The sequence below is a fragment of the Acanthaster planci genome, linkage group LG20, assembly GCF_054643075.1.
Source record: "Acanthaster planci isolate LZ-2023a linkage group LG20, COTS_SCS, whole genome shotgun sequence".
Lineage (NCBI taxonomy): Eukaryota > Metazoa > Echinodermata > Asteroidea > Valvatida > Acanthasteridae > Acanthaster > Acanthaster planci.
The window spans coordinates 2,169,225-2,190,271 of NC_141796.1; the positions used below are offsets into that span (position 1 = coordinate 2,169,225).

At 43.1% G+C, this 21,047-nt stretch overlaps 1 protein-coding gene and 1 long non-coding RNA gene across 3 annotated transcripts in view; one reads left to right on the forward strand and one right to left on the reverse strand.

The window, feature by feature from the left end:
* LOC147795834 (uncharacterized) overlaps positions 1–19,107 on the forward strand; it is a 39,269-nt gene extending 20,162 nt beyond the window's left edge. For both annotated transcript variants that reach the window (XM_087130551.1, XM_087130550.1), the window contains 3 exons: positions 13,341–13,458; positions 13,940–14,020; positions 15,642–19,107. In XM_087130551.1, coding sequence (XP_086986677.1) covers positions 13,367–13,458; positions 13,940–14,020; positions 15,642–15,792 — 324 coding nt within the window. In that variant the 5' untranslated portion in view covers positions 13,341–13,366 and the 3' untranslated portion in view covers positions 15,793–19,107. The remainder of the gene's footprint in view (positions 1–13,340; positions 13,459–13,939; positions 14,021–15,641) is intronic.
* Positions 1,393–14,370, reverse strand: LOC147795835 (uncharacterized). Its single transcript, XR_015423497.1, has 3 exons — positions 14,163–14,370; positions 8,360–8,449; positions 1,393–1,942 (listed from the first exon to the last, which is right to left on the reverse strand). It is a non-coding gene; the product is annotated as an uncharacterized LOC147795835 (long non-coding RNA).
* Positions 19,108–21,047: the final 1,940 nt, after the last annotated feature.

The following is a 21,047-nucleotide window of genomic DNA, read 5'->3' on the forward strand; positions in this document are numbered from 1 at the left end:
CGGTGGATGCGGTGAATGTCCGCTCGAGGGACTGAGGACTGCATTCATACCAGGAACCATTGTTTCTCTTATTGGTAGCTCGGCATAGCAGTCCCCAAAGCACATGACGCCCTTATCTACGAACACGTTCCCAAGTATTTTTGAGTTGATGTATTATTTTCACATTCTCTGAAACCATGCTTGCAAATTCGATTCTCATAATTAGAAGTGCACGCCCATTTCAAAGGTGATAATGTTTACTTCACTGTCACATAGCTCAAAACACATCGCGATTTTCTTCATCGGCTTGAATGCAAGCGTCCATTATGCTATAAACCTAGCACGTGCTGTGTTGACAGAAGAATTTGCAAACGTCATTAAGGAAAGTGAGTGATTCACACTGCGTAGAATGAAGGGTTCGACGTCAGTAACATTCTCCTTCTCTCGGAGGAAAAAACCCTCTGAAGTCTCCTTACGTTTGTTGACATTTGCCCTTTATTTGTCTTGAAAGAAATACTGGATACTTGACCATTGGCATTCACCGACTAAGAAAACTACAGTTCCTAATGATTTGATTAGGTGTCTGTCCCAACCGGGGATGCATTGTGCGTTAAGTAGTCAGCGCCGGGCTAGAGCTCTAGTGGAATTTGATTTGGTGGGAAGAATAAAAAAAAACACCGCTGACATTTGGAAGACCACGGCAGAAGAATTTTCCGTTGGTGAGTTTAAACTGAGCCGAAAGCTGTCATTGTGTTAGGGGTATTATGCTCACTTTGGCGTAGTGCCGTCATACACGAGTTTCACTAAGACAAGTTGTTATACCACGATCATAGATGGTGAATCTATAGTGGTCGCAAATTGATCGCATGATATGCTACAAGCGCACATGTATCATTCACGCGTCGAGCGCACTGGCTATGTTGCCGGGCAACCAACCAACCAAACAAACAAACAAAAAACAAAACAAAAAAGATGTATAACGGTGATCTTTCCCACAGTTTATGTGTCGTGTCTACTGCGTTGTAATTGTTTAATCTTGGGTACGAGGGTGTATAGCCGTGGTAGTACTACTACGCGCCTATTATTGTAGGAGATGTGCACTGTGTGGGGACATTGAAACACTCTCTCTGTTAGCATGTGCTACTTACTTCCCTCTGACCATGACGGAGACCCGTGGGTTATGGAACTTCTGTTCTTGCACCCAGCTACGTTGGTGGACCATGAGTACGCTCTGATCACTGTTTCCGATGCGATCGCCATTGCTGTATAATATAAAACGCACATGCCGCTGTCTCTTCTTGTCTGATCTTCAGTCTTGTGAATCTTGGAATTCAACCATCGACAAAACCCCCGTGCCCTTTGAATCCCAGGTTTCTCTAGTAAACCAGTTTGTTATAAATCCTAGACCCCCCAAAAAAGCAACCAAAAACAAGAACATAGGTCAACAAAGGACATCACAATCAACATTTTTCCTTGTAGTTTAATATCTACTTTGTTTTTCAGTTGTTTCAATTTGTCATATTGTTTTAATTTGTCTTGCAATTAAAAATTGCATGCAATACACATAAGACCGTTTCCAGTGTAATCTATGACCATAGTGTAACCAAATAATTGTTGCTTGCCGTCACGGGGTCCATGGGTTATGTTCACCCTCGGGGGCAAATGGCACCCTCGATTTCGCCTCGAGTGCCATTCACCCCCTTGGATAAAAACACAATGGACCCCTACATCTCAGGCAACAATTGTTAAATGTCATCTTGGGACGAATAGCACCGGCCGCGTGCTCCTTAACCCGGGAACTGGCCAAAACCGAGATCAAGGGGCCGCACTGATTGGTCGATAGCTGAGAGCGGCTTCACTGTGTCACTCGGAAGCCCATTGATTGGTCGCAATCTGGAGGTCTATGGCGGTCTATAGGCAGAATGCTTGCGTACAGGAGAATGGGACGGAACACTGAGAAGATCTGAAGGGAAGCCAAAATGCTTCTGATTAATTACATATGAAGCTAAGGGATGTTTGTTCAGACAATAAATTCCTTAAAGTTGCACAATCTTTTAACTACCGGATTTAACTGGCAACTGAGGCCATTTCACACTGTAAAGAAATCCATGAACATAATTTTGCCAAAGTTAATTACAAAGTTATTTCACAGGGTCAAGTTGATCTGGCGTAGGCCCCCCAAAAAGTATTGCAGAGACTCTAATTCTGTCTAAAAGTAAAAAAAAAAAGACCGATGGCAGCATCCCCTCTTTTTAGTTTTTATCACCAACTGAGCGCATCGTCGCAGTCAAATTACGCCCATGCATTCAAAGACATGAATATTGAGTAATGTTTGGAGCAGTTGGCGGCGATGACTCTGGTAGCCCCTGGGGAAAATGTTTTGTCTTTTCTTAGCGCGTACGATCAATACACTAAACAGTCGAATGACAGTCCGTGGAATGCGCGTATAAATTGATGTGCAGAAATGCAAACATTGGTGAAATGCCAATGCACCGGAGATGAACTTCAAAGGTACGGAAGCGTGCAGTGGCCACAAAAAAAGAAAAAGAAAATCGCGACTCTCTTGCAGTGCACATGCACTATATCTATCATATACGTTGTAAGGACTGTAAGCAATAATTCACCATCAAACAAAGGGGCCAATACAAAGTGTCAAATAAACGTACTATGAGAATGAACAAATTCTTCATTCCAACTGTGCATGCTCCAAAAGAAGCGCGTCTGAGGCCATTCGGGAACATTACTGCGCGTATGCGAGGTTTGCTCCAGCAGAGCGGCCACTTGCCCACATGCTCGTGCTAACGCATATGCGTGCTTTATTCTCGAAAGAAATTTCCTTTTGAAATACGGTAATCATTAGAGAGGTTTTGCACGCTAACGGTTATGTTTTGCACGCTGGATACGTCACCAGTTTGTGTAGTTTTATGACGTCATAAGCAGGTCACTTTCCGCTAAACGGACCGGGATATTTCATTTGCTACACGTAAGTACAAAACGCGTAGTAAACTTCAACTTTCCAGTTAATCCGTGCTACGTTCTACATGTATTCACGATCAGAGTGAAAATGAAATGAATCGCAAAGATAAATTATACGGGTCGGTTTAATGAGTTCCAAACTCTTTCGAATACGAAAAGGTTCAGGGTGGTTTTCCGTTATCGGAAATGGACTTCACGAAACAACGGGTACATCGTCAACGCATGCAGATAGCTAAGCGCATGCGTGCGCGTATCTGTATGAATGCACAACCTCCCTGACATCCGTATGCCTACTTGTCATGTTGCTGGCACTACCAGTGATGGCAACGGCCGCACGGCCGTAACGTACACGGTAATTGACCTGGATGTGTACGGTAACTGTCACTACGAGGTCATCGTGTGCAGACATGTCAGTCAAAAAAGCCACCCTTGTCGCATATTTACGCGATAACTTGTCAGTGTGTGTACCCGACAGGAATGCATTTTGTTTCGAGATTTAATACGGGTGTTTCACAATAGTGCGCCTCCAAGAGTTTGCAACGTGCTGACCAACCACAGCGCGCGAAATCTGTCGACCCAGTGCGCGTTTGGAGAAGGTCGACAGATTTCGCACGCTGTGGTTGGTCAAAGCGTTGCACACTCTTGAAGGCGCACTCTTGTGAATTGCCCGTATTACGTGGAGGCAATAGACATTTCCGTGTAGAGCGAAGAAAATTGCCCACCATGAAATCCAAGGACTTTGGAGAATCAAACTCAGCAGGTTTATTGGTTATGAAGCATTGCACAGCGTTTAAACCCCAACCATCGAAAACTATCAAGAAATTTAACATTTTTAGAGCCTGTACGACCTTTCGATTGGATCTGGCGACAATGTACTGATGGAAGGATTTCCCTTCACATTTTCAACAAACTAAATTGCCTCTCTCGTGCAATATTTGTAATCCGGGAAATGGGGTGAAGGGCACGATCCGAAACATTTCTCACATTATCACTTCACTTGGACTCGGTAAACCACTGGATTGAAAACATTAAGTCGAAGGCCAAGGACATAGTCAAGAAATGATAGAAAAAAAAAACTCAACATGTGGTTGCATCGACGATAACCGTGAAATATTGGAAACTCTGGAAATTGCAAATTTAGGAGAAGTAAGGATGACCAAGCTTGATAAGACTTGAAAGCACGTACCGGAAGACAGCAGCGTGAACATGAACAACAGCAGCACCGATAGACTCCTTGCAGCTGGTACTCGGTAAACAGTTCCTTTTACAAGGCAAAGGAACCATGGAAAAAGCTTCAAGTGCAATCCCTCTGTTGGGTCTGCACTTCCGACGTCACAGTCGGATTATTGCCTAGAATAATTCGTTGGTAAAACTATGGCCGGCTGAACAATAGCAAAAAAATAATTCAGCCTGCGGTAAGCAACGCCATGAAATTGGGCCCAGTATACAGGAATCCGCCACCAACGGCAGCACCAACAGCAAACAGCAGTGAAGTAAACTACAAACTCCCTACGTAATTCACAAACGGAAGAATAAAAAAAAATCTCGTCCGCTGTCAGTCGTTTTGAAAAATCTCCACAAAGGCATCTCATCCGGGTAACTAGGTTGAGCGTTGTGATTCTGGGCTTTGGAAGGTCACCGGACTCTACTTGTCAATGTCAAAGCCTTTTGAAAAACAGCAACAAAGAGAGAAATGACGTGAAAATGTTACAGGTTGTCATAAACGGAAGTGCCAGCTTACACGTTGGATCAAAAGCGAACACCGGTGTTAGGAACAAGAGATTAAGTTCCGTGTGTTTCAGCGTCGTGAGCTCAAATTACACCTGCGTTTGAGCTAGCGAACAATAAGACGAGGCAGAAGTGACCTTTTGTCAGAACAAAACCGAAATGCCGTTCAAGAGTCAAAACTTCAAACGCACTCTAATTTACCCAGATCAAACGGAGATAAGACCGACCTGATTCTCCCGGAATTTATGAGAGCTTCTGTTTGATAGGCGCGCTGTCTGGCTTACAAAGAAACCCAGTAACCGAATATTTGATCTCGTTTTGAGCCCTTTGACATTCTATACTTGTTCATTAAGTGGGTTTTTTTAAAGCTGAGTCGTTCCATCAGCGTACTTGGACTGTGTTCAGGCTTGGCTGAACGTTACCCCTAGTGTTCTGTTTATGAAATATGTGATGAAATTGAAATTAAAATGGTTAATTAAAATTACCCCACCTGGCATACGCCAGGGGAAAAGATAAATTCACAGCATGAAAAAAATCTCTACATGACTTCGATATCGCAAAATGAAGACAGACAACAATAAACAGATTACTATGAGATCATAGAATACTGACCAAAGGTAAGAACTGGAAACAGTGGCCAATATGTAATAATTGAAGGGAAACAAAAGTGTTGATTTGATGAGATATATCTTCCAAAACCGAATAATTTGAATTTCGGTTTTAAGTTGATTTTGTCCGTATTGCACATGATCGTCCCCCACTCCATGATGGCAGAATTGAAATGGAATTTTGACTCGAGAACATTAGAGTTTGGTGACTTTTATCGAAGCCCTTCATAAAAGCACTATTATGTAAAATCTTGCTTGTTTGTAGCCCCCAAGACCTTTGGAAACTCTAAGGAGATTGTATATTAGAAAGAGTCCGATTTTAAACACCAAAACACTTGTTCTCCGCATAGTCCTGTCTGTTTTTTATATTTCTTTATTTATTGGAGCACAGATTAGGGGAGGGGGATGGGCGCTATTGCCCCCCCCCAAAAAAAGAGCCAAAAATATTAATAACAGAAAGGCAAGTGTTTTGGTCTATTTCATTTCCCCAGCAATGCAGCCTAATCCCTGAGAAGGGCCGTAAAAGGTTAATACCTTCCAAAAATTCCCAGTTTTTACTCTCCCCTTTCAACCCCCCCCCCAAAAAAAAAATTGGCTCTTCTGAAGATGAGGCTCTGGATCCAACCTTGTATTAATGTGTAAAAATTACCAAAGCATGAAAAGGTGATAAGAATATGATTAATCGCCGCACAGGTGGAATCCATACATCCCGAAAAAATGGACCCTAAATTCACTCTTGTCTAAGGCAACCCTCGCAAAGCAAAGATATACGCGCTGTTGTGTCTCCAATCGCGTTTATTGTGAAACCCCCCTTGCATTGCATCGAGGGCCCTGCGCCGGGTATTCCCTATAAATACGCGATCCCTCCAAATGAGCATCTCGCACTCCGCGTGGCAGATAAGGATCTCGCGGGCCGCCGTATAATAGCCCTAATGGCATACAGGTTTGATCCGCGCCGCTGCCCTGGCGATTCCTATCGCGTCCAATTGACCGCCGGCTTGCTCCCCGTCGGCTTTCTGCTCCTTTGCTAGACGTCATTCCAGCTGCATCAGGTCGATTTGGTTGACTGGACACTCCTGGCGTGGGGTGTTATAGCGAGAATGTTTTCACTATTATTCCTTTTGCTCTGCAGGGACTTCCTAATATAAGAGACCATTATTTCTCTCATCTTACCCTAATATTGATTTTATTTAGAAAATGCACTTCTCAAAGTATGGTCAGTATTTCACAAAACCACCAATCACAATTACATATTTAGAGGCACTCTGGCTCACAGTTTAGAGAGTATAGTGATGAAATCTTTAAATTGTGTCAAACGTGCACAAAACCTCAGTCTACGTACTCAAGGTTTGGAAGCAAGAGAGGCTTGGAAGGACGAAGAAAATGCGTAGCTGTGACGTCATTGATGAGCGGGGGTGGACTCCACCTGGGCCCTTTGGGCGTTGAATAAAGTCGATCAGGCTACCAACGGACATATCCAACAGCAGAATATTATTCACAGGCTCGAGCAGAGGCTAACACCGCAGGGCTGAGGCGAGTCAATTATTGGTGAGCCGCACACCAATGTAATCGCAGGTGAATCCGCCGGCTGTGCACGTGAGGAGAGTGAACCAAGAGGATGGCACGAGTGTTGAAAGGCAATTGTCGTGGTGCCCATGTTACTCCTTTTATCCGCCCTGAGCAGGAGCACCTCCTCATCGGTTGAAAAAAAAAACCAACACAGCAATGCTTGCGTTTCATAGTGGTTCTTGAACCAGCGATGCATAGGTAGCTGCCAATGGAGCCTCCGTTGCTAGGAAAATTGCGGTGCATGCAATCAGAGGACTAACGTCTACAACATCAGTGTGTAAGTCTTGTGTCTAATGTCAATCAAGCAAAGATGTATCTTACTACGGCCATAAAAAGTCTCCGGTTTCTGATCAGGAGCGGGCTCCAAAAGTGGTGCGGCGACGCGGCCTTTTTTCCCCTCACTTTTTTTTTCTAGAAATGATGTACGTATAACCAAAGAACAAGGACACAGATAAAACGCACGATGTCCATCGCGACTGCGTGCGCACGTAACGCCAGCAGCAGGATTGGGCCATATCTGTCAACCTATGCACTAAGTTTCTTTTAGATACCGGAAGTAGTCATTCCTGTTAAACTTTTCTCCTTTCTCCTCTTACATCCTTTAAGTTTCCTCTTTTCATCTGATGCGCCCGTGTAATCCAGTTTGTTAATATTCAAAACGTTGTCCGATGCGCGCACTTAGCCCCAACCAGACCCATTTTGGAGCAAAGAAAGTTGGTGGAAGGGGATATTATCGCTTAAAAGCTTCTATGTCCAGCGGCGACATATTAGCCGGAGCGGTTTACCGCCAATCGACTTCAGTGGGGGAAAAATACGGGAAGTGGCAGAGAAAGTCCGTAATTCGGAATGATATCAAAGGCGAACGCCTCTTATCCGGACTTGCATTAGCCTGGACGGTGGCTGAGATGCAAATAATCACCATAAGCTTGATGAGAGAAAGACCATCAATGCCCCTTTCCAATGGTTAGCCTTCGCAGTTCCCAGAAGGTTGATTTTTTGATCATCTCCAAGAGCTGCAATTATAATTGCCAAGAGCTGTAATTATAATTGGCCAAAATGTTTTTTTTTCTTCGATGTGAGAGATCTAAAGCAATTACGTCCACATTTTGAAGGCGAAGGGCTATTGTTTTTCTTAGTAGATGCATGCTCTCCGACCTTTTTTCCTAGGACACGTTCACCGCTTTTTTCGCCGGTGCAATGACGGTGTCGTGTGATCTGCTCCTATATACCGAGGACCACTGCCTGTGTAAACGAACGACCCTACCCACGCAAATTAAATCCGACTGAGTTGCATCGCGGGAAAATCACATTAGTTCTTCCTATCGCTGTGCTTTCTTCATTGTTATCGGAAATTGTGATTTCTCTGCAAATGAGATTTTAGATTGTTCGGTGGCGAGCAAACACATTTGCTGACGTCATTGTTCTCAACGTCAAAGAATTCAAACCAAAACAGCCAGCCTTTGTATTTAAGAAAAAAAATTAAATTTAAAAGTAAATACCTCAAAAAATTAAATAACACGACTCAATCCCCGTGCTCCAGTTACGTAATAGCTGCACATCTTCCCCCACCGGAAGTTACGGTAGCAAACCTGTACAAAAGGAACAAACGATAAAGTGTGTGAAAACAAATTTAAACAACACCTCAAACAAAACATCGAATACTAACAACAAATTACTGACTACTCCCCCTTAATGATAATGCACCTTGAGGCAGGAAAATGTTTACAGACAAAACCCTGACAACATCCTTCTCCACTCCCGAAGACGACCAGGGCACCCTGGTCGAAACCACTCACTGGTTCTAATCAGAACGACACCTCTTCTATTGAGATCTATCCACATGGTGTCACCACAAGTCCTCTCCTTTTCTATTCTGCTCTGTGGAAAGCTTCAAATCTTAACATCAAATTTTGCAGCATTCGAAGTCTATACGGAATGTTAAAGTGATGTGTGCCAACTATATAGGAAAGAAGGTCTACTTATGTTAAAAAAGTTCCATGAAAATTATGGCCTTCAATTGCCTTTTGCAAAGCAACTTTAAACAACTTTTGTCTAGCGAGCAATGCTTGGAGCATTAACGCTCTTGCCGAATGAGTCGACGCCGCCACGAATAACCGTAAAAACGTCTTTGTTCGACCCGCTTCGGCAATGTCTTTTATGGTTGCGGCTACTTGATGTGCTGACCTAGTGGAAGAACTGAAGTCAAACTTTCCCAGATCATGGGCAGATCCCTGACCAAATTTTCAGGGGGTTAGCGAATAGAGATGTGACAGTATGTAAACAGCCTTTATGTCCCCACTGAAGGGGCAAGACTTGATTGTTTTTCTTTTGGGGGGCGGAGACCTGGTTGCTCTCCCACCCGATCCGACTACCCACCGCTACTTATAAGTGAGGCCTGTGCAGCAAAATAGCCACGCTCTAACTGTGATGCTAATATATTATCATATGATGCAATACAGTGGGCAAACTTATAAGTGGGGCTTGTTCGAGCCTTCTGCTTGCAAATTTTCGTGACGCTGACACTGATATAAGTTTTTCCTACTGTATTGCATCATACGAAGATATTACACATAGTATAATTATCAGTATCGCAGTTCTTGCAGGATATTTTGCTGCGCAGGCCTCACTTATAAGTATCTGTGGGTATCGGCTTGGGTGGCGCTGTACTCTCTGGTTTCGCCAGCAGGCCAGTGGCCAAGGGGATGCCTGAACCCCCCCTCACGGCAAGAAGCTGCCCCCACTGGCAAAAGCCATGAGCATCAAACTGATCTATTGTTCTTTTGATGCCACCCTCCTTCCCGCAGGCACTGTGGCCCCAGGCCCCCATGTCCCGATGCAGATGGGGGTAGTTTCGCCAGTGAGTGGCACGGTTGCCCGTGTTCCCATCTTCCGAGTGCCTGTTTCAAATCTGTCCAATCATCCCAGATGATAATCGAGAGTCAGGCCACACTTGTCGCGACATTCCTTGTCAAAACAAGTTAGCCATGCTATTAAAGCATAGTGCTGAAGTCGTTGGGCCAATTTGATGGAGTCAATCAGCCATGCCCGACAATCACGGCGCCATCAATGCATTCTACGTGCACCTGTTATTACTTGCCCATGTTACAGAGTGGTGGGATATCGTTATGCATAAAAACCCAAGAAAAAAATTGTAGCGTCTATTAGGTTAATCAGTCTGCGACTGTCTTGATCTCGCAGCAGATTCTGTTCTGTTCTCCCAACCAACAAGGCAATAATCAGTTGAAGATCGCTGGCTTCCTTTTATATGTCGCTTACGCAGGATTAAATACATTTTGTGGAGTCTGAAAAGCCTCCAGTCTAGGCTATCGCGGTAGTTACCACCACAAGTCCACATGGACAGTACGCACAACGCTTGACGAAAGACGAGCGGGTACGATTCACTTCCTCTCCCTGCCAGCACCCCCACCGTCATAATTTACTGAGGGAGCTCATTAAATTTCCATTGTCTCATTATTCGAGAGAACATTGAGTCGACATTGTTATGATTACTAATACTTTCACCAAATTCAAAACTATCTGAGAGGTTGGCACTGGGTAAGCTTTAACGGTGGTGACGCCCACTGAAATGTAGAAGTCGTTCCCAGGACGTGAACGGTCGAGTAGTCGGGTACCCAGTTCCTATAGATGATGCACCGCCTCGGGACAGATAAGAATGCATGCCCACTCTCGTCAATAATCGAATGATATGCGGAGAGTATTTGGAGCGAGATAATCAGGTGACTTCCAAACGGAGAAGTGCCGCGAACATTTTGTTCAGGGCCAGAGTTCGTCGGCACCCCCAAAGGCATTTCGTTCTAATCCTTGGAGAAAGGAAAACATTTATTTTGATAAGCCGATTAGGCAGATTGCGGTGGGCTGACAATTTGATATTCATTCGATAAAATAGAAAAATCGAAAATAACAGAATATTAAATTTCAACGGCACATCAGATAAAAAACATTACCTCTCACAAAAACGTCCCCTGTGAAATTTTTATGAGTCAAAGCATATAACAAATATTAGAATATTTCATTAGATATTTTATTTCATAATATCATGAAATATTCCTTCATTACATAGTTGTGCAGCATTTTCGAAAAATCTGATAAAATATTGACCGATGTCGTCTACGTTTTTGACTAAAAGCCTTTTCGAAATATTGTTGTGTCTTTGCCTCAAATACATACGGCATGCTTGCGCAGAGAAAAGGGTATTTTTAGTCTTCTTTCAAGCAGTTGATATTTCTTTGATCGAACGACTGCACAGTCATGTACATTCCTAAACTACACGGTTGACGAGCGGGGCTAGAGCCGTTCCTGCAAGGCTAGACTGCGCGGCTGTGATAATCTGAACGGGGGATTCACAATACAGTGCACCACCAAGAGGCGGCAATGGAGAAGCCACTTTTCACGTTTACGCTTGACAAAAGCATGACCGCTTTGCTGCGATTTGCATTTGAGCCTTAAATGTAAATGGAACAACCTGGCCAGTCTTGGGAACATTTCTTATAGATTGGTACATTCTGTACAAGAGAAAAGGAAATGATCAAGTAAAACTGCTATTCGAAATACACTCACGAATCGTCTCCCCTGACAAACATCAGAAATTATTCAAATTCCCCGCGCGCAGCCGGCGAATGGAATTTGTTGCGACCATTTCCCACAATGCACTTCAAAAAGTGACCCGTCTGTGGCAACCTCGTGGTCGGGCACTGCATCGTGTATCACCCACTGGTATCTTTCGTTTAAATTGGTGGCTACCTTTGCTGCAACCCAGTGTACCATCACGCTTAACCTTGAATGATACTTATGGGCGTAACTCTGACCCTATTCTTAAAAACGACTTCAAGGCTGGAGAGTAATCCTAGCCTTATGTAGCATGTGATCTTAACCCTAAGACAGCAGGAGCGGAATACGCCTCCCATCTTTTTTCCAATACCGCAGCTTTTTTTCATAGGTCGTGTCTTTGGGAGTTTTAGGTAAGATTTTACGATCATTTTGACACCAACTTTGCAAAAATTGAACCAACTGTTCTTGCGCATGCGCAGCGCCCATCTTCCAGAGATGGGCCATTCAAACATGTATACTTTCTCCACTGCGGCGCTCAAGGCACGCGGGCTGGCACGCATGTAGCCTTGAACTTGAAGTGACCGTAACAACAAAACCTTGCGTCAAAGTGAGTTGAAATCTCAAATGTGTTTGGGCACCGGACTACCTAGTCAGCTCTGCGTGAGATGGTTTAAAAGAATTCAGCTCTTTCAGGAAACCTAACTGTCATGCCAGTCGATGTAAACTTAACCTCAACTACGGAGGATAATTAAGACACCATACCGTCGCCAAAACTCTAATCCTAACCCAATCTCATTAAACTCATGCACCCTTTCTACAAACGAAACCTGAAATCCTTTACCCTCTCCTCTTTGTCGTAAGCACTTTAACTAACTAGGTAACTAACTGACTGACTGACCATTCATAGTACAAAAGAGTTAAATGACCGACCGACCGATCGACCAACCAACCCACCCTAATCGTATCCTAAAAACTCCATCAGTGCCTCAGTGGAAGTGTCTCGCTCTTCTAAATGGTAATTTCTCGGCGCGCCACTGTTGCAGGTAATCGCCCGCTCGTTTACACAACATTGGTAATACAACAGTCTAATGGTTCTGAACACGTTAGACGCTGGCCACAGGTCTATCGGAGGCAACATCAGCGCACGCTTCGTTTACCGGGCTTAAAAAGAAATGAAATATTGAATACACCGCTCCAGAGCGAAACCACTGTGCTGAGTGCCAAACCAACAGCTTTGAATAATACATGAACCAGGGGGAGGCGTCTGGTTACCGCCGTATTGTTTCTGAATGCGTCAGACCGCTTTTATTTTATTCATACTCACCATTATGTGAATTTGACATTCTGCGCTTGGCTGCGCTTTGTCTGAAATCGATGAAGGCTTTTAAACCTCTGTCGCCGAAGGACAAGGTTATACCACGGTCCCTCATGCAAAAAAATACATGAAATATTGAAAAGCTGGGCGTGGCTCGGTCCGTTAACACATTGGTGTAAAATTTAAAAGATAGTTTGCGGGATGGGAGTTCCTTCTTAAGGGTTTCTTGTAGGTTAGTACATTATGGTTTTACCTGGATTCAGCTTCACAGCCTTTATGTAGGGTCGCGGGCACAAAGGAAGGCAAAAGGAAGATCTGTCTAGCTATCTTGAGTGGCATGGTGGTTAAGAAAAATGATTAGTATTGTAGGCAGTCTTGGTTCAAACTGCAGCTGGAATACTGCTTCTCTTTTTAAAGGTTTTTCCTGTTGGAAGAAAATCTCTTTGAAATATTACTATAATGTATGCTGCCCAAATTTGTAGCATTCAAGCTTATTTTAAGTAAGGACACCAGCTCACTCCAACTCCAAGATTTTGCCTCACAGAACGTATCAGGTATAACTTCTCTCTTCTCTATTGTTTTTTTTTTCTGTCCAGGACAAAAGGCTTATCGTCAGACCAAGATGCACAAATTCCTGGCGGTCGTGGTGCTGTTGTCGCTGGTCGTGGCCGTGACGAGTGAGTCGGAGGAGTCAAAGCGGGGAAGGAGTTGTGGGTGAGTCAGTCTTGGCCAGTTCACGGTAAAAATTCTGGTTATTTTTATTTCTTTGCCCATTGTTGGGTACCAGGTGAATTGCCTAACTTGGACAAACAAATTACCCGACCGCGTTGATTCTCTCCTGATATATGGGCAAACTTGTTTCAATTAACCCGGTTGTGGAAATTTTTATTTGTAGAACAGCTGCCATTTCGTACCCGGCGTTATTCTCTTTTTAATCGATAGTTAAGCGATTCACCCGGTACCCAATGTTGGGCACCAAAAAAAATATATATAATATCCCATCTTTTTCACGATGTTGAAGCCGACCCAATACATGCCAAGATTGTAGCTAAAGACAGTGACAACACGACGTCGACGACGATGACTGAAGGAGCAGATGTCAAGGATGAATGACAAAAACGGTCCACCCAGAGACGCAGTCAAGCTAGTGCCGATTTCTCAAAGTGTACTCAACCTTTTTTTCCCTCACTTTCAGAATGAGAGCTGGCAATAGAGGATCCCAATGCAAAAGTAACACATCGTTTATAAAAAGAATTTTCGATGCATACAAGCGAGGGTAAGTCACTCCCATCCACACACAGTTTCCATATCCAAACCTGAAAGTCGGCTTGTTTTCATAAGTACAGACTGATTGAGACCCAAAAGGATAGAGATAAGATATCTTAATAGGTTTTAGGAAGGTTGTAGCACCTACGTACCTGGCCCTCCTCGGCGTTACTTGGTGTTTAGGCCAAAAAAGTCTCCGGTTTCTGGGCAAGGGCTGGCTCTAAAAGTGGTGAGGCGACTCATTTTTGGCGACTCATTTTTGTCGTTTTTTCTGCCCCTCACCTTTCCCTTCCTTCTAATTTAGACTGCTCCCAGTTTTTACTGTTTGAAAGAGTTTTCAGCTTGTAGATGTACACAGGACACAAGACCACCTCGTTTGTCTGGTTCCCAAAAGTAAATGTACGGTACACAAAAGATATCATCTAAAGTGCCCGACTAAAATGTATGGGGGGCCTAGAGGGACTCCTTTACTCTACATGTTACTCAACCGTACTCCATCTAAAAACACGTTAAAATTATGCAGTGGCAGGATTCCAGTCGATCGAGCAAGTTTGGCAGCTCTTGAACATCGTATTATACCAAATAAGAAACGTCTTAGTTTGCCGACGCTTGGGTCCACGGCGACGCGCGCGCTGACCAGAAACCGGAAGACTTTGTTTATGAACACGACGCATTGTCTCCCAATGTCGCGGCCCACGTAAAGATCACAGTTACTGTTCTGCAAGATAAATTTCGACGTCAACGTTTCACATCGAAATTGCAGCTTCCTAAAGTGGAATTACAACATCTCCTGGTATGGATTTAAAAGTGCCGACTGAAATAGCTGCGTTTTGTTTCCGTGTGGGTGAAAACTATGCCATTGTACCTTAAGCTTGCACACTCCATCCGAATGACAACTGCAGACCGTGAGGGCGCCCGCCTAATCGGTCGCTGCCTGTTTTCTTGAGTAAATGGCACGCCCCCAGTTATAGTAACATTCCATACAGACGCAATAACAGCATTCAGATCGTTTTATTGACACAGATAGTTATCATTATAGGAGCTAGATTAATCAGTCGGCAATTCTGGGTTTGCCTTTGGAATTAGAGTTTTTTCCGACACCAATCTACGAAAACCATTAATGTCATGAAATATATGTGTAAAAAAGGTGAAGTCTATTTTTCGTCCAAGTTACTTTTCGGGAGATCTGTCATTAGAAATAGTTCGTTTTCACAAGATGCATCTTTCAAGTCCGTTTTTCCGAGATATAAAAAAAACAGCTTCAGTGTTGCAACGAAAAGAAGTAGATATAGTTACTAGTTAAGGAAACAGGATTGAAATCGTCAGCTTCCATGAAAATTCCTCGGATGGAGCTAATTCATTATTCCAACAGCACATGCTCAAGGGTCATTTGGGAACACCGGTACGCGAGGTCTGCGCTATCAGAGTAGCCGTATGTTCACGAATGACCTTGCTTTCTTGGAGTACCGAAATGGCTGTCCCCTTCCAACTGTTGATAATTTGTTTAGTTGTGACTGTTGAGCGGTCACACCTGTCCCATCTAAAGAAAAACATACCTTACTGCCATTGCCCATGCCAGAATGATACCAGAATGATGATAATTTAACTCAACGTTCTTGAACTTATTCCAGCGGTGTGGCCCCGGATACACCCGAGGAACGTGACTGGGCAGAACTGGAGGCAGAGCGGCGGGGGAAGGACGCCGACACGGTACAGGAAAAACTCCGACTCCTCAACGAATTACTCGAGGAGTTGGACCTCTACGACAACAACATGAAGTAAAACCCCGAGCGTCGCCGGCCAAGTTCAGACCCTTCATTTTGCGATCCCCTCTGAGAAAGTACCATGTTTTTTTGTTTTGTTTTTTTTGCCAGCGGGAAACTTTCGAACCCATGCATCGATTTTAACATTCGTTTTTATGGCGGGTTTTTCGTTTAAACAGCATTTGTCGTTTGAAGATACATCATTCTGATTTGATGCAAGGAGTCGTTCTACCAGAATATCTTTTAATATTTTGGTTTCCTTTTAGGATTTTGTCGAAATTTGCAATGATAGCCTTTGGTGTACATACTCTAACGGAAACGTAAATGAAGCATTGTGAAGTATTTGACGATGACTTAAAAGTCAGCACGTATCCTTATTTTCCTTTGTCGTGTATATTCATGCTATTCCTTGTTATTAACATGCTTTTGTATTGTGCTGCTTTTCATTCTGTCCTGTCAGTCTGGTTTCCAGATCGAGCAATTCTTACCAGAAGGTATGCCTGGTATCCATCTATTTCATTTTGACAAGTCCGAAAGGAATCGGTCTTTTTGATAGAATACTAAGGTCCAGATTAAACTTCCAGAGGTTTTGACCCATTATTGGAATGTTGTTTTTTCCACGTGTAGCGAGAAGTACATTTTCCGATTAAGGCAAGGGAAGCTCCTTCAAAATATAAGAGCCCTTTAGACCGGAGCACGGTGATTTGCCAGTGTTCAGCGGTCGACACCGTCGATGGCTCTTGCTTATGATAAACACTGTTTTGGTGGGTGTAATTTCAATGGGTTTATTTTACATCTTAATGTCGGTCATGTCTGTTTGTCGATTTCCAGAAGGGTTTCAGCTTTAGTCAAGCCCCACACACCTGTCGGCCAAATCGAACACCCTTTTACGATGGCCTTTTTGTGGAGCACAACATTTATATCTTGTATGGGGCCTCTAAGATCAGGACGGTTATACTTTATCTGCGATTGATCAAGACCTTTCGGAATTGTCGGACAGTGGAACCGGCTGCTTGCACATTGAGTGTTGCTTATTCACCACGATATCCCACACGGACTTGCATTTAAAAAAATATTCTTTCACGCAAGTCCAATCTCACATTTATTTCATGTCTGTCAGTACTAACTATGCGTAGAAGTTGATACATAGGTGGGCATCATCCTGTGTCCGAAACGGGCTTCCAGAGCTACGGCTAGGTCTACTGTCTGCGCGTCTCCACGTACTTTCAATGGAGAGAAGACCTAGACCTAGCTCTAGACAACGGGTTCGGATGCAGCCTAAGTGTTTCAAAGCCGGTGTCAACTCGAATGATGAACTGAACTCAATAACTGCATTATTCAGTCTTGTTTGTTGCTAGAATTCTATCGTGGTTTGTAGTCAGCGGAGCAAAAATATGGGTGTTCCAAAATGACTCAACGAAAGTCAAATGAAGACAATATCATTGCACGCAGCCGATGAACAAAATATGACATAACAGAAAAGGATCTGAATGTTTGTCGCCACCGTGTGTCTCAATAGTCTCCGGTTCATGCCGTATGTGTGCAGTTTCATGTTCACAAACTTGTTGCTGCTGGTGAAAGAGCTCTTTATCTGGTCTTATGCAATAAGATAAATAAGTGGGGACTAAACATGCCGTTTACGTATCACTCTCACGATGCACAGAGATGGAACCAAGCTGGCGCCGCCCATACAAACTGCGCCTGTTAGTGATAGCCTCGTTCTCGTCGATGGAAGTATAGCGCCACGCAGCGATGCACCACATTCCTTAGTAACGCACATGTGCACGCAGTGTTTTTACTTCATTACTAACATGGCATAGGCGTCACTGTTAACCTCGTGAGTTTTGGGTTCGATTCCCGGAAGCGCTGTGTGGCATAGATTCTTTTTCGTTTTTGTATTATCTTGTTTTTCTCTCCTGTTTCACAGCTTTGAAGGAAATTTGAAAAATTGAAAAAATCCAACATTTCAGTGTGCAGTTATTTGATTTGATTTTAAAATTTCTGGCTCCAGTGCAAGGGAAAGTGAGAGCAACATTGCATAAGTCTGGTTCCTGACCCTACAATACAATGCTGATGCGTGCTCATTACCAGATGGCAACGAGGCTGCCACTAACGATTTTCTTCCAGCTACTTTACACACGTATTATAAAGCTTTGTTTTCTAAAGAGACTTTATATTAAACTTTTGTTTTGAATTACTTTCCTATATAGCTGAAATACGATATCATCATGATTGGATATGATTGCCGATTGTTCTATTAGTCTATCTAAGAAAATCAAACCTGTGAGCAACTGTTTATTCTAATAAATGCTGGTTTTAAGGTGGCGTTTTTAAAATTAGTTATACAAATGATTATGACGAGGTCGTGCGTTATTAAGCTGTCAGGTAAATAGAATCAATGAAGTGCCGATGTGGTTTAATCCACCGTTCATTTAAGTGTAAACTTGAGTCTTTACTTTCTTTTGTTAGTAATGAACAATTAGTGGACTGAAAAGATGATAAAATGCATGAGGATTGTTATCCTTTTATGTACAGATCATAACGGCAGGTGTTTTTGGGAAGTAGAGCATAATTTTCACCCGAGCAGTGTTTCACATTATGCATGTATTTCTTACCGCTGCAACACACTGAACTATCAGGTTTTCATCTTGTTTTGTTTACTGCACAGATTATCAACAAGACATTCGGGTTTTACCATTGTTACAACAAAAAGAGATCGAAACAATTTTGAGGTTGTGAGTATCATTACGTGAGGGACGCAGAGCGGTGTTTGTCCTAAACGGATGCAGCAGTATAGAACCGGGGAACCCCCAAGGCTCTGAAACGGGTCAAAGGGAATTCATTCACGAGCGAATGTCTTAGCTTGCACTTCTAATTTTTGTCACGGGAAAGTGCCAATGCAACGTTTTCCTACTGGAAAAAAAAGTAGCCTGGTCACGGGTATCTTAAGTGCAGATCATCACTCTGCGGGTCACTGCTGTCTTCAAGGAACCAGATCAGCTGGATCGTTAATCACGCTCTGAATGCTTGTGTTCATCTGCAATTGCGTTTGGAAGGAATTGAATGAAATCTACTCAGAGCCTGTGAAATACCAACTCAACGAAAGTGAAGGTGACCAGTCTATTTACCACCTCGTGTGCTAACTGGTGTCTGGTGCCCTGATTTATTTTCTAAGAAGGTGGAATTGCTAGGCAGTATAGACAGTTCAAAGATTGAAACCAGTGTGGTTATGGCAAATCACGAATCGGATAGGTCTTACTTTACTTTCTCACATCCTGTTACCGAAAATGTACATAAGAGGTGAATAAAGACATATGATTATATCCAAACAGCAGCTGGTAGATATGTAAAGATTAGTTCATTGCGTCATCTGTGTCGATTACATATAAATTCATCGTTAATTATTGCAGCGTTCGAGTCTGTGATTCTACTGTGCCCTTTACGGTGGCCCCGACGTACCATGGGTGGGCCCGATAAGCTTATTTTAAGAATTTTAAGAACGTGTAATTATCAACAAATACGTGTGGGCATATGGGTATTTGAAAATCCCAAATTCTGTCCTTTGCCAAACATCACGACAAACCATAAAACCGTCCTTGGTGCACAATGTTGACGAGAGACATAGTTTTCGACTTAAAAATACGTGAGAAGTCTCGACCATATTTATAGACTGTTTGGATTTTTTCGGAACACCATCAATTAGCTGCAAGAATACAAAAATCCAAGCATAAACTGACGTAGCAAGAAATGGTCAATGCTAGGGCAAAAGAGGGCGCTCTCCAATACTGCCGAGAACAACTCCCAGACACATTCAAGGGCGCTGTTTGTAGCTGCCACTTCTTAAATTTGGCTTCGTTGTAGATATTTTAAATCGTACTTTTTCTCCATTTTTCCTAGCCATCAACATTTGCTATGTATTTCTTGTAATTGGTAAGACTTTCGTAGTTTTTCTGTCGTATTTTTAATCTTTTAATGGTAGCTGTAACTTTGATTTCCAACTAGTACTGTTGGTCCGGCATTGCCTCTCTAGCTGTGTATGGACGAGTATCATGACCGCCATGATTCTGCGTGAATGTCTTCGACGTTAACTCGTAGTATTATTCTGTGTCACCTGTATTCAACCGATCGGATTCCTTAAGGATACCAAGACTACCAGAGATGGTAGTTATGTAAGACTACATTTTGGAATGCACCCCCAGCAGTTCACTCAGGGGGTTGTTTAGTGCAGAAGCTGTCCCGTCCGGTGCCATCTAAGATGGCATTAGTTAAATGGTCCAAATATGGACAAAGTAGTCTGGTTATACCTGGTCATGACCCTCCGCAGGGCACACTAATGATGCTCCTTTCCCACTGTATACCAACAAACTGTCTCTTGCTAATGACATAGGTAGCTTTTTTGAGAAGAAAATATCAAATATCCATGTTAGGCTTGATAATTTAACTTCAGCCGTAGCAAGCCGAACTTCTCATCCAGTACCTGATTCGCCTTTGTCGTGTTGCATCTTGATTGATCGATTTCAACCACTAACTAGGTCACAGGTTGAAGAACTTGTGAAGTCCACAAAGAAATACTTACTTCCGGTTATTACCCGGATTATCAACTCTTCCTTAGAGTCTGGTGTATTTCCAAGGGACCAGAAAGAAGCTTTGGTCCGCCCTTGTTGAAGAGAGGTACCTCGATCCGATTTTAGAAAATTAACGACCGATTAGTAATCTCCAATTCATTTCTAAACTGACAGAGAGAGCTGTGTGTAATCAGCATTACTCCCACATGTCAACATTCTCTGTTTCCAGATTTTCAATCGTCTTACCAAAAGTATCATAGCGCTGAGACGGCTCTCATGAAGGTCAAGAGTGATATACTGCTGAAAATGAACTCTCAGCATGTCATTTTGCTTGTTCTTTTGGACTTAAGTGCTGCCTTCGATACAGTTAATCACTCCAGTCTGTTGCAACGTTTAGAATCTAAAGTCGGGATATCTGGTAAAGATCTGGCCTGGTTTTCATCTTATTTATCTGGCAGAAGCCAACGTATTTCCATTCAGGGTACTCTGTCAGAGAAATTTGACCTAAACTGTGGTGTCCCTCAAGGGTCTTGCTTAGGACCACTTACGGTTTATGCTTCTGAACTATTTGACATCATTGAAGACCATTTGCCTGATGTTCATTGTTATGCACACAACACACAGTTGTATTAATCATTTAAACTTGATGACACTTCCTGCCAAACTGCTCCAGCTACAATGAAAACTTTGGACATTAGAAATTGGATGC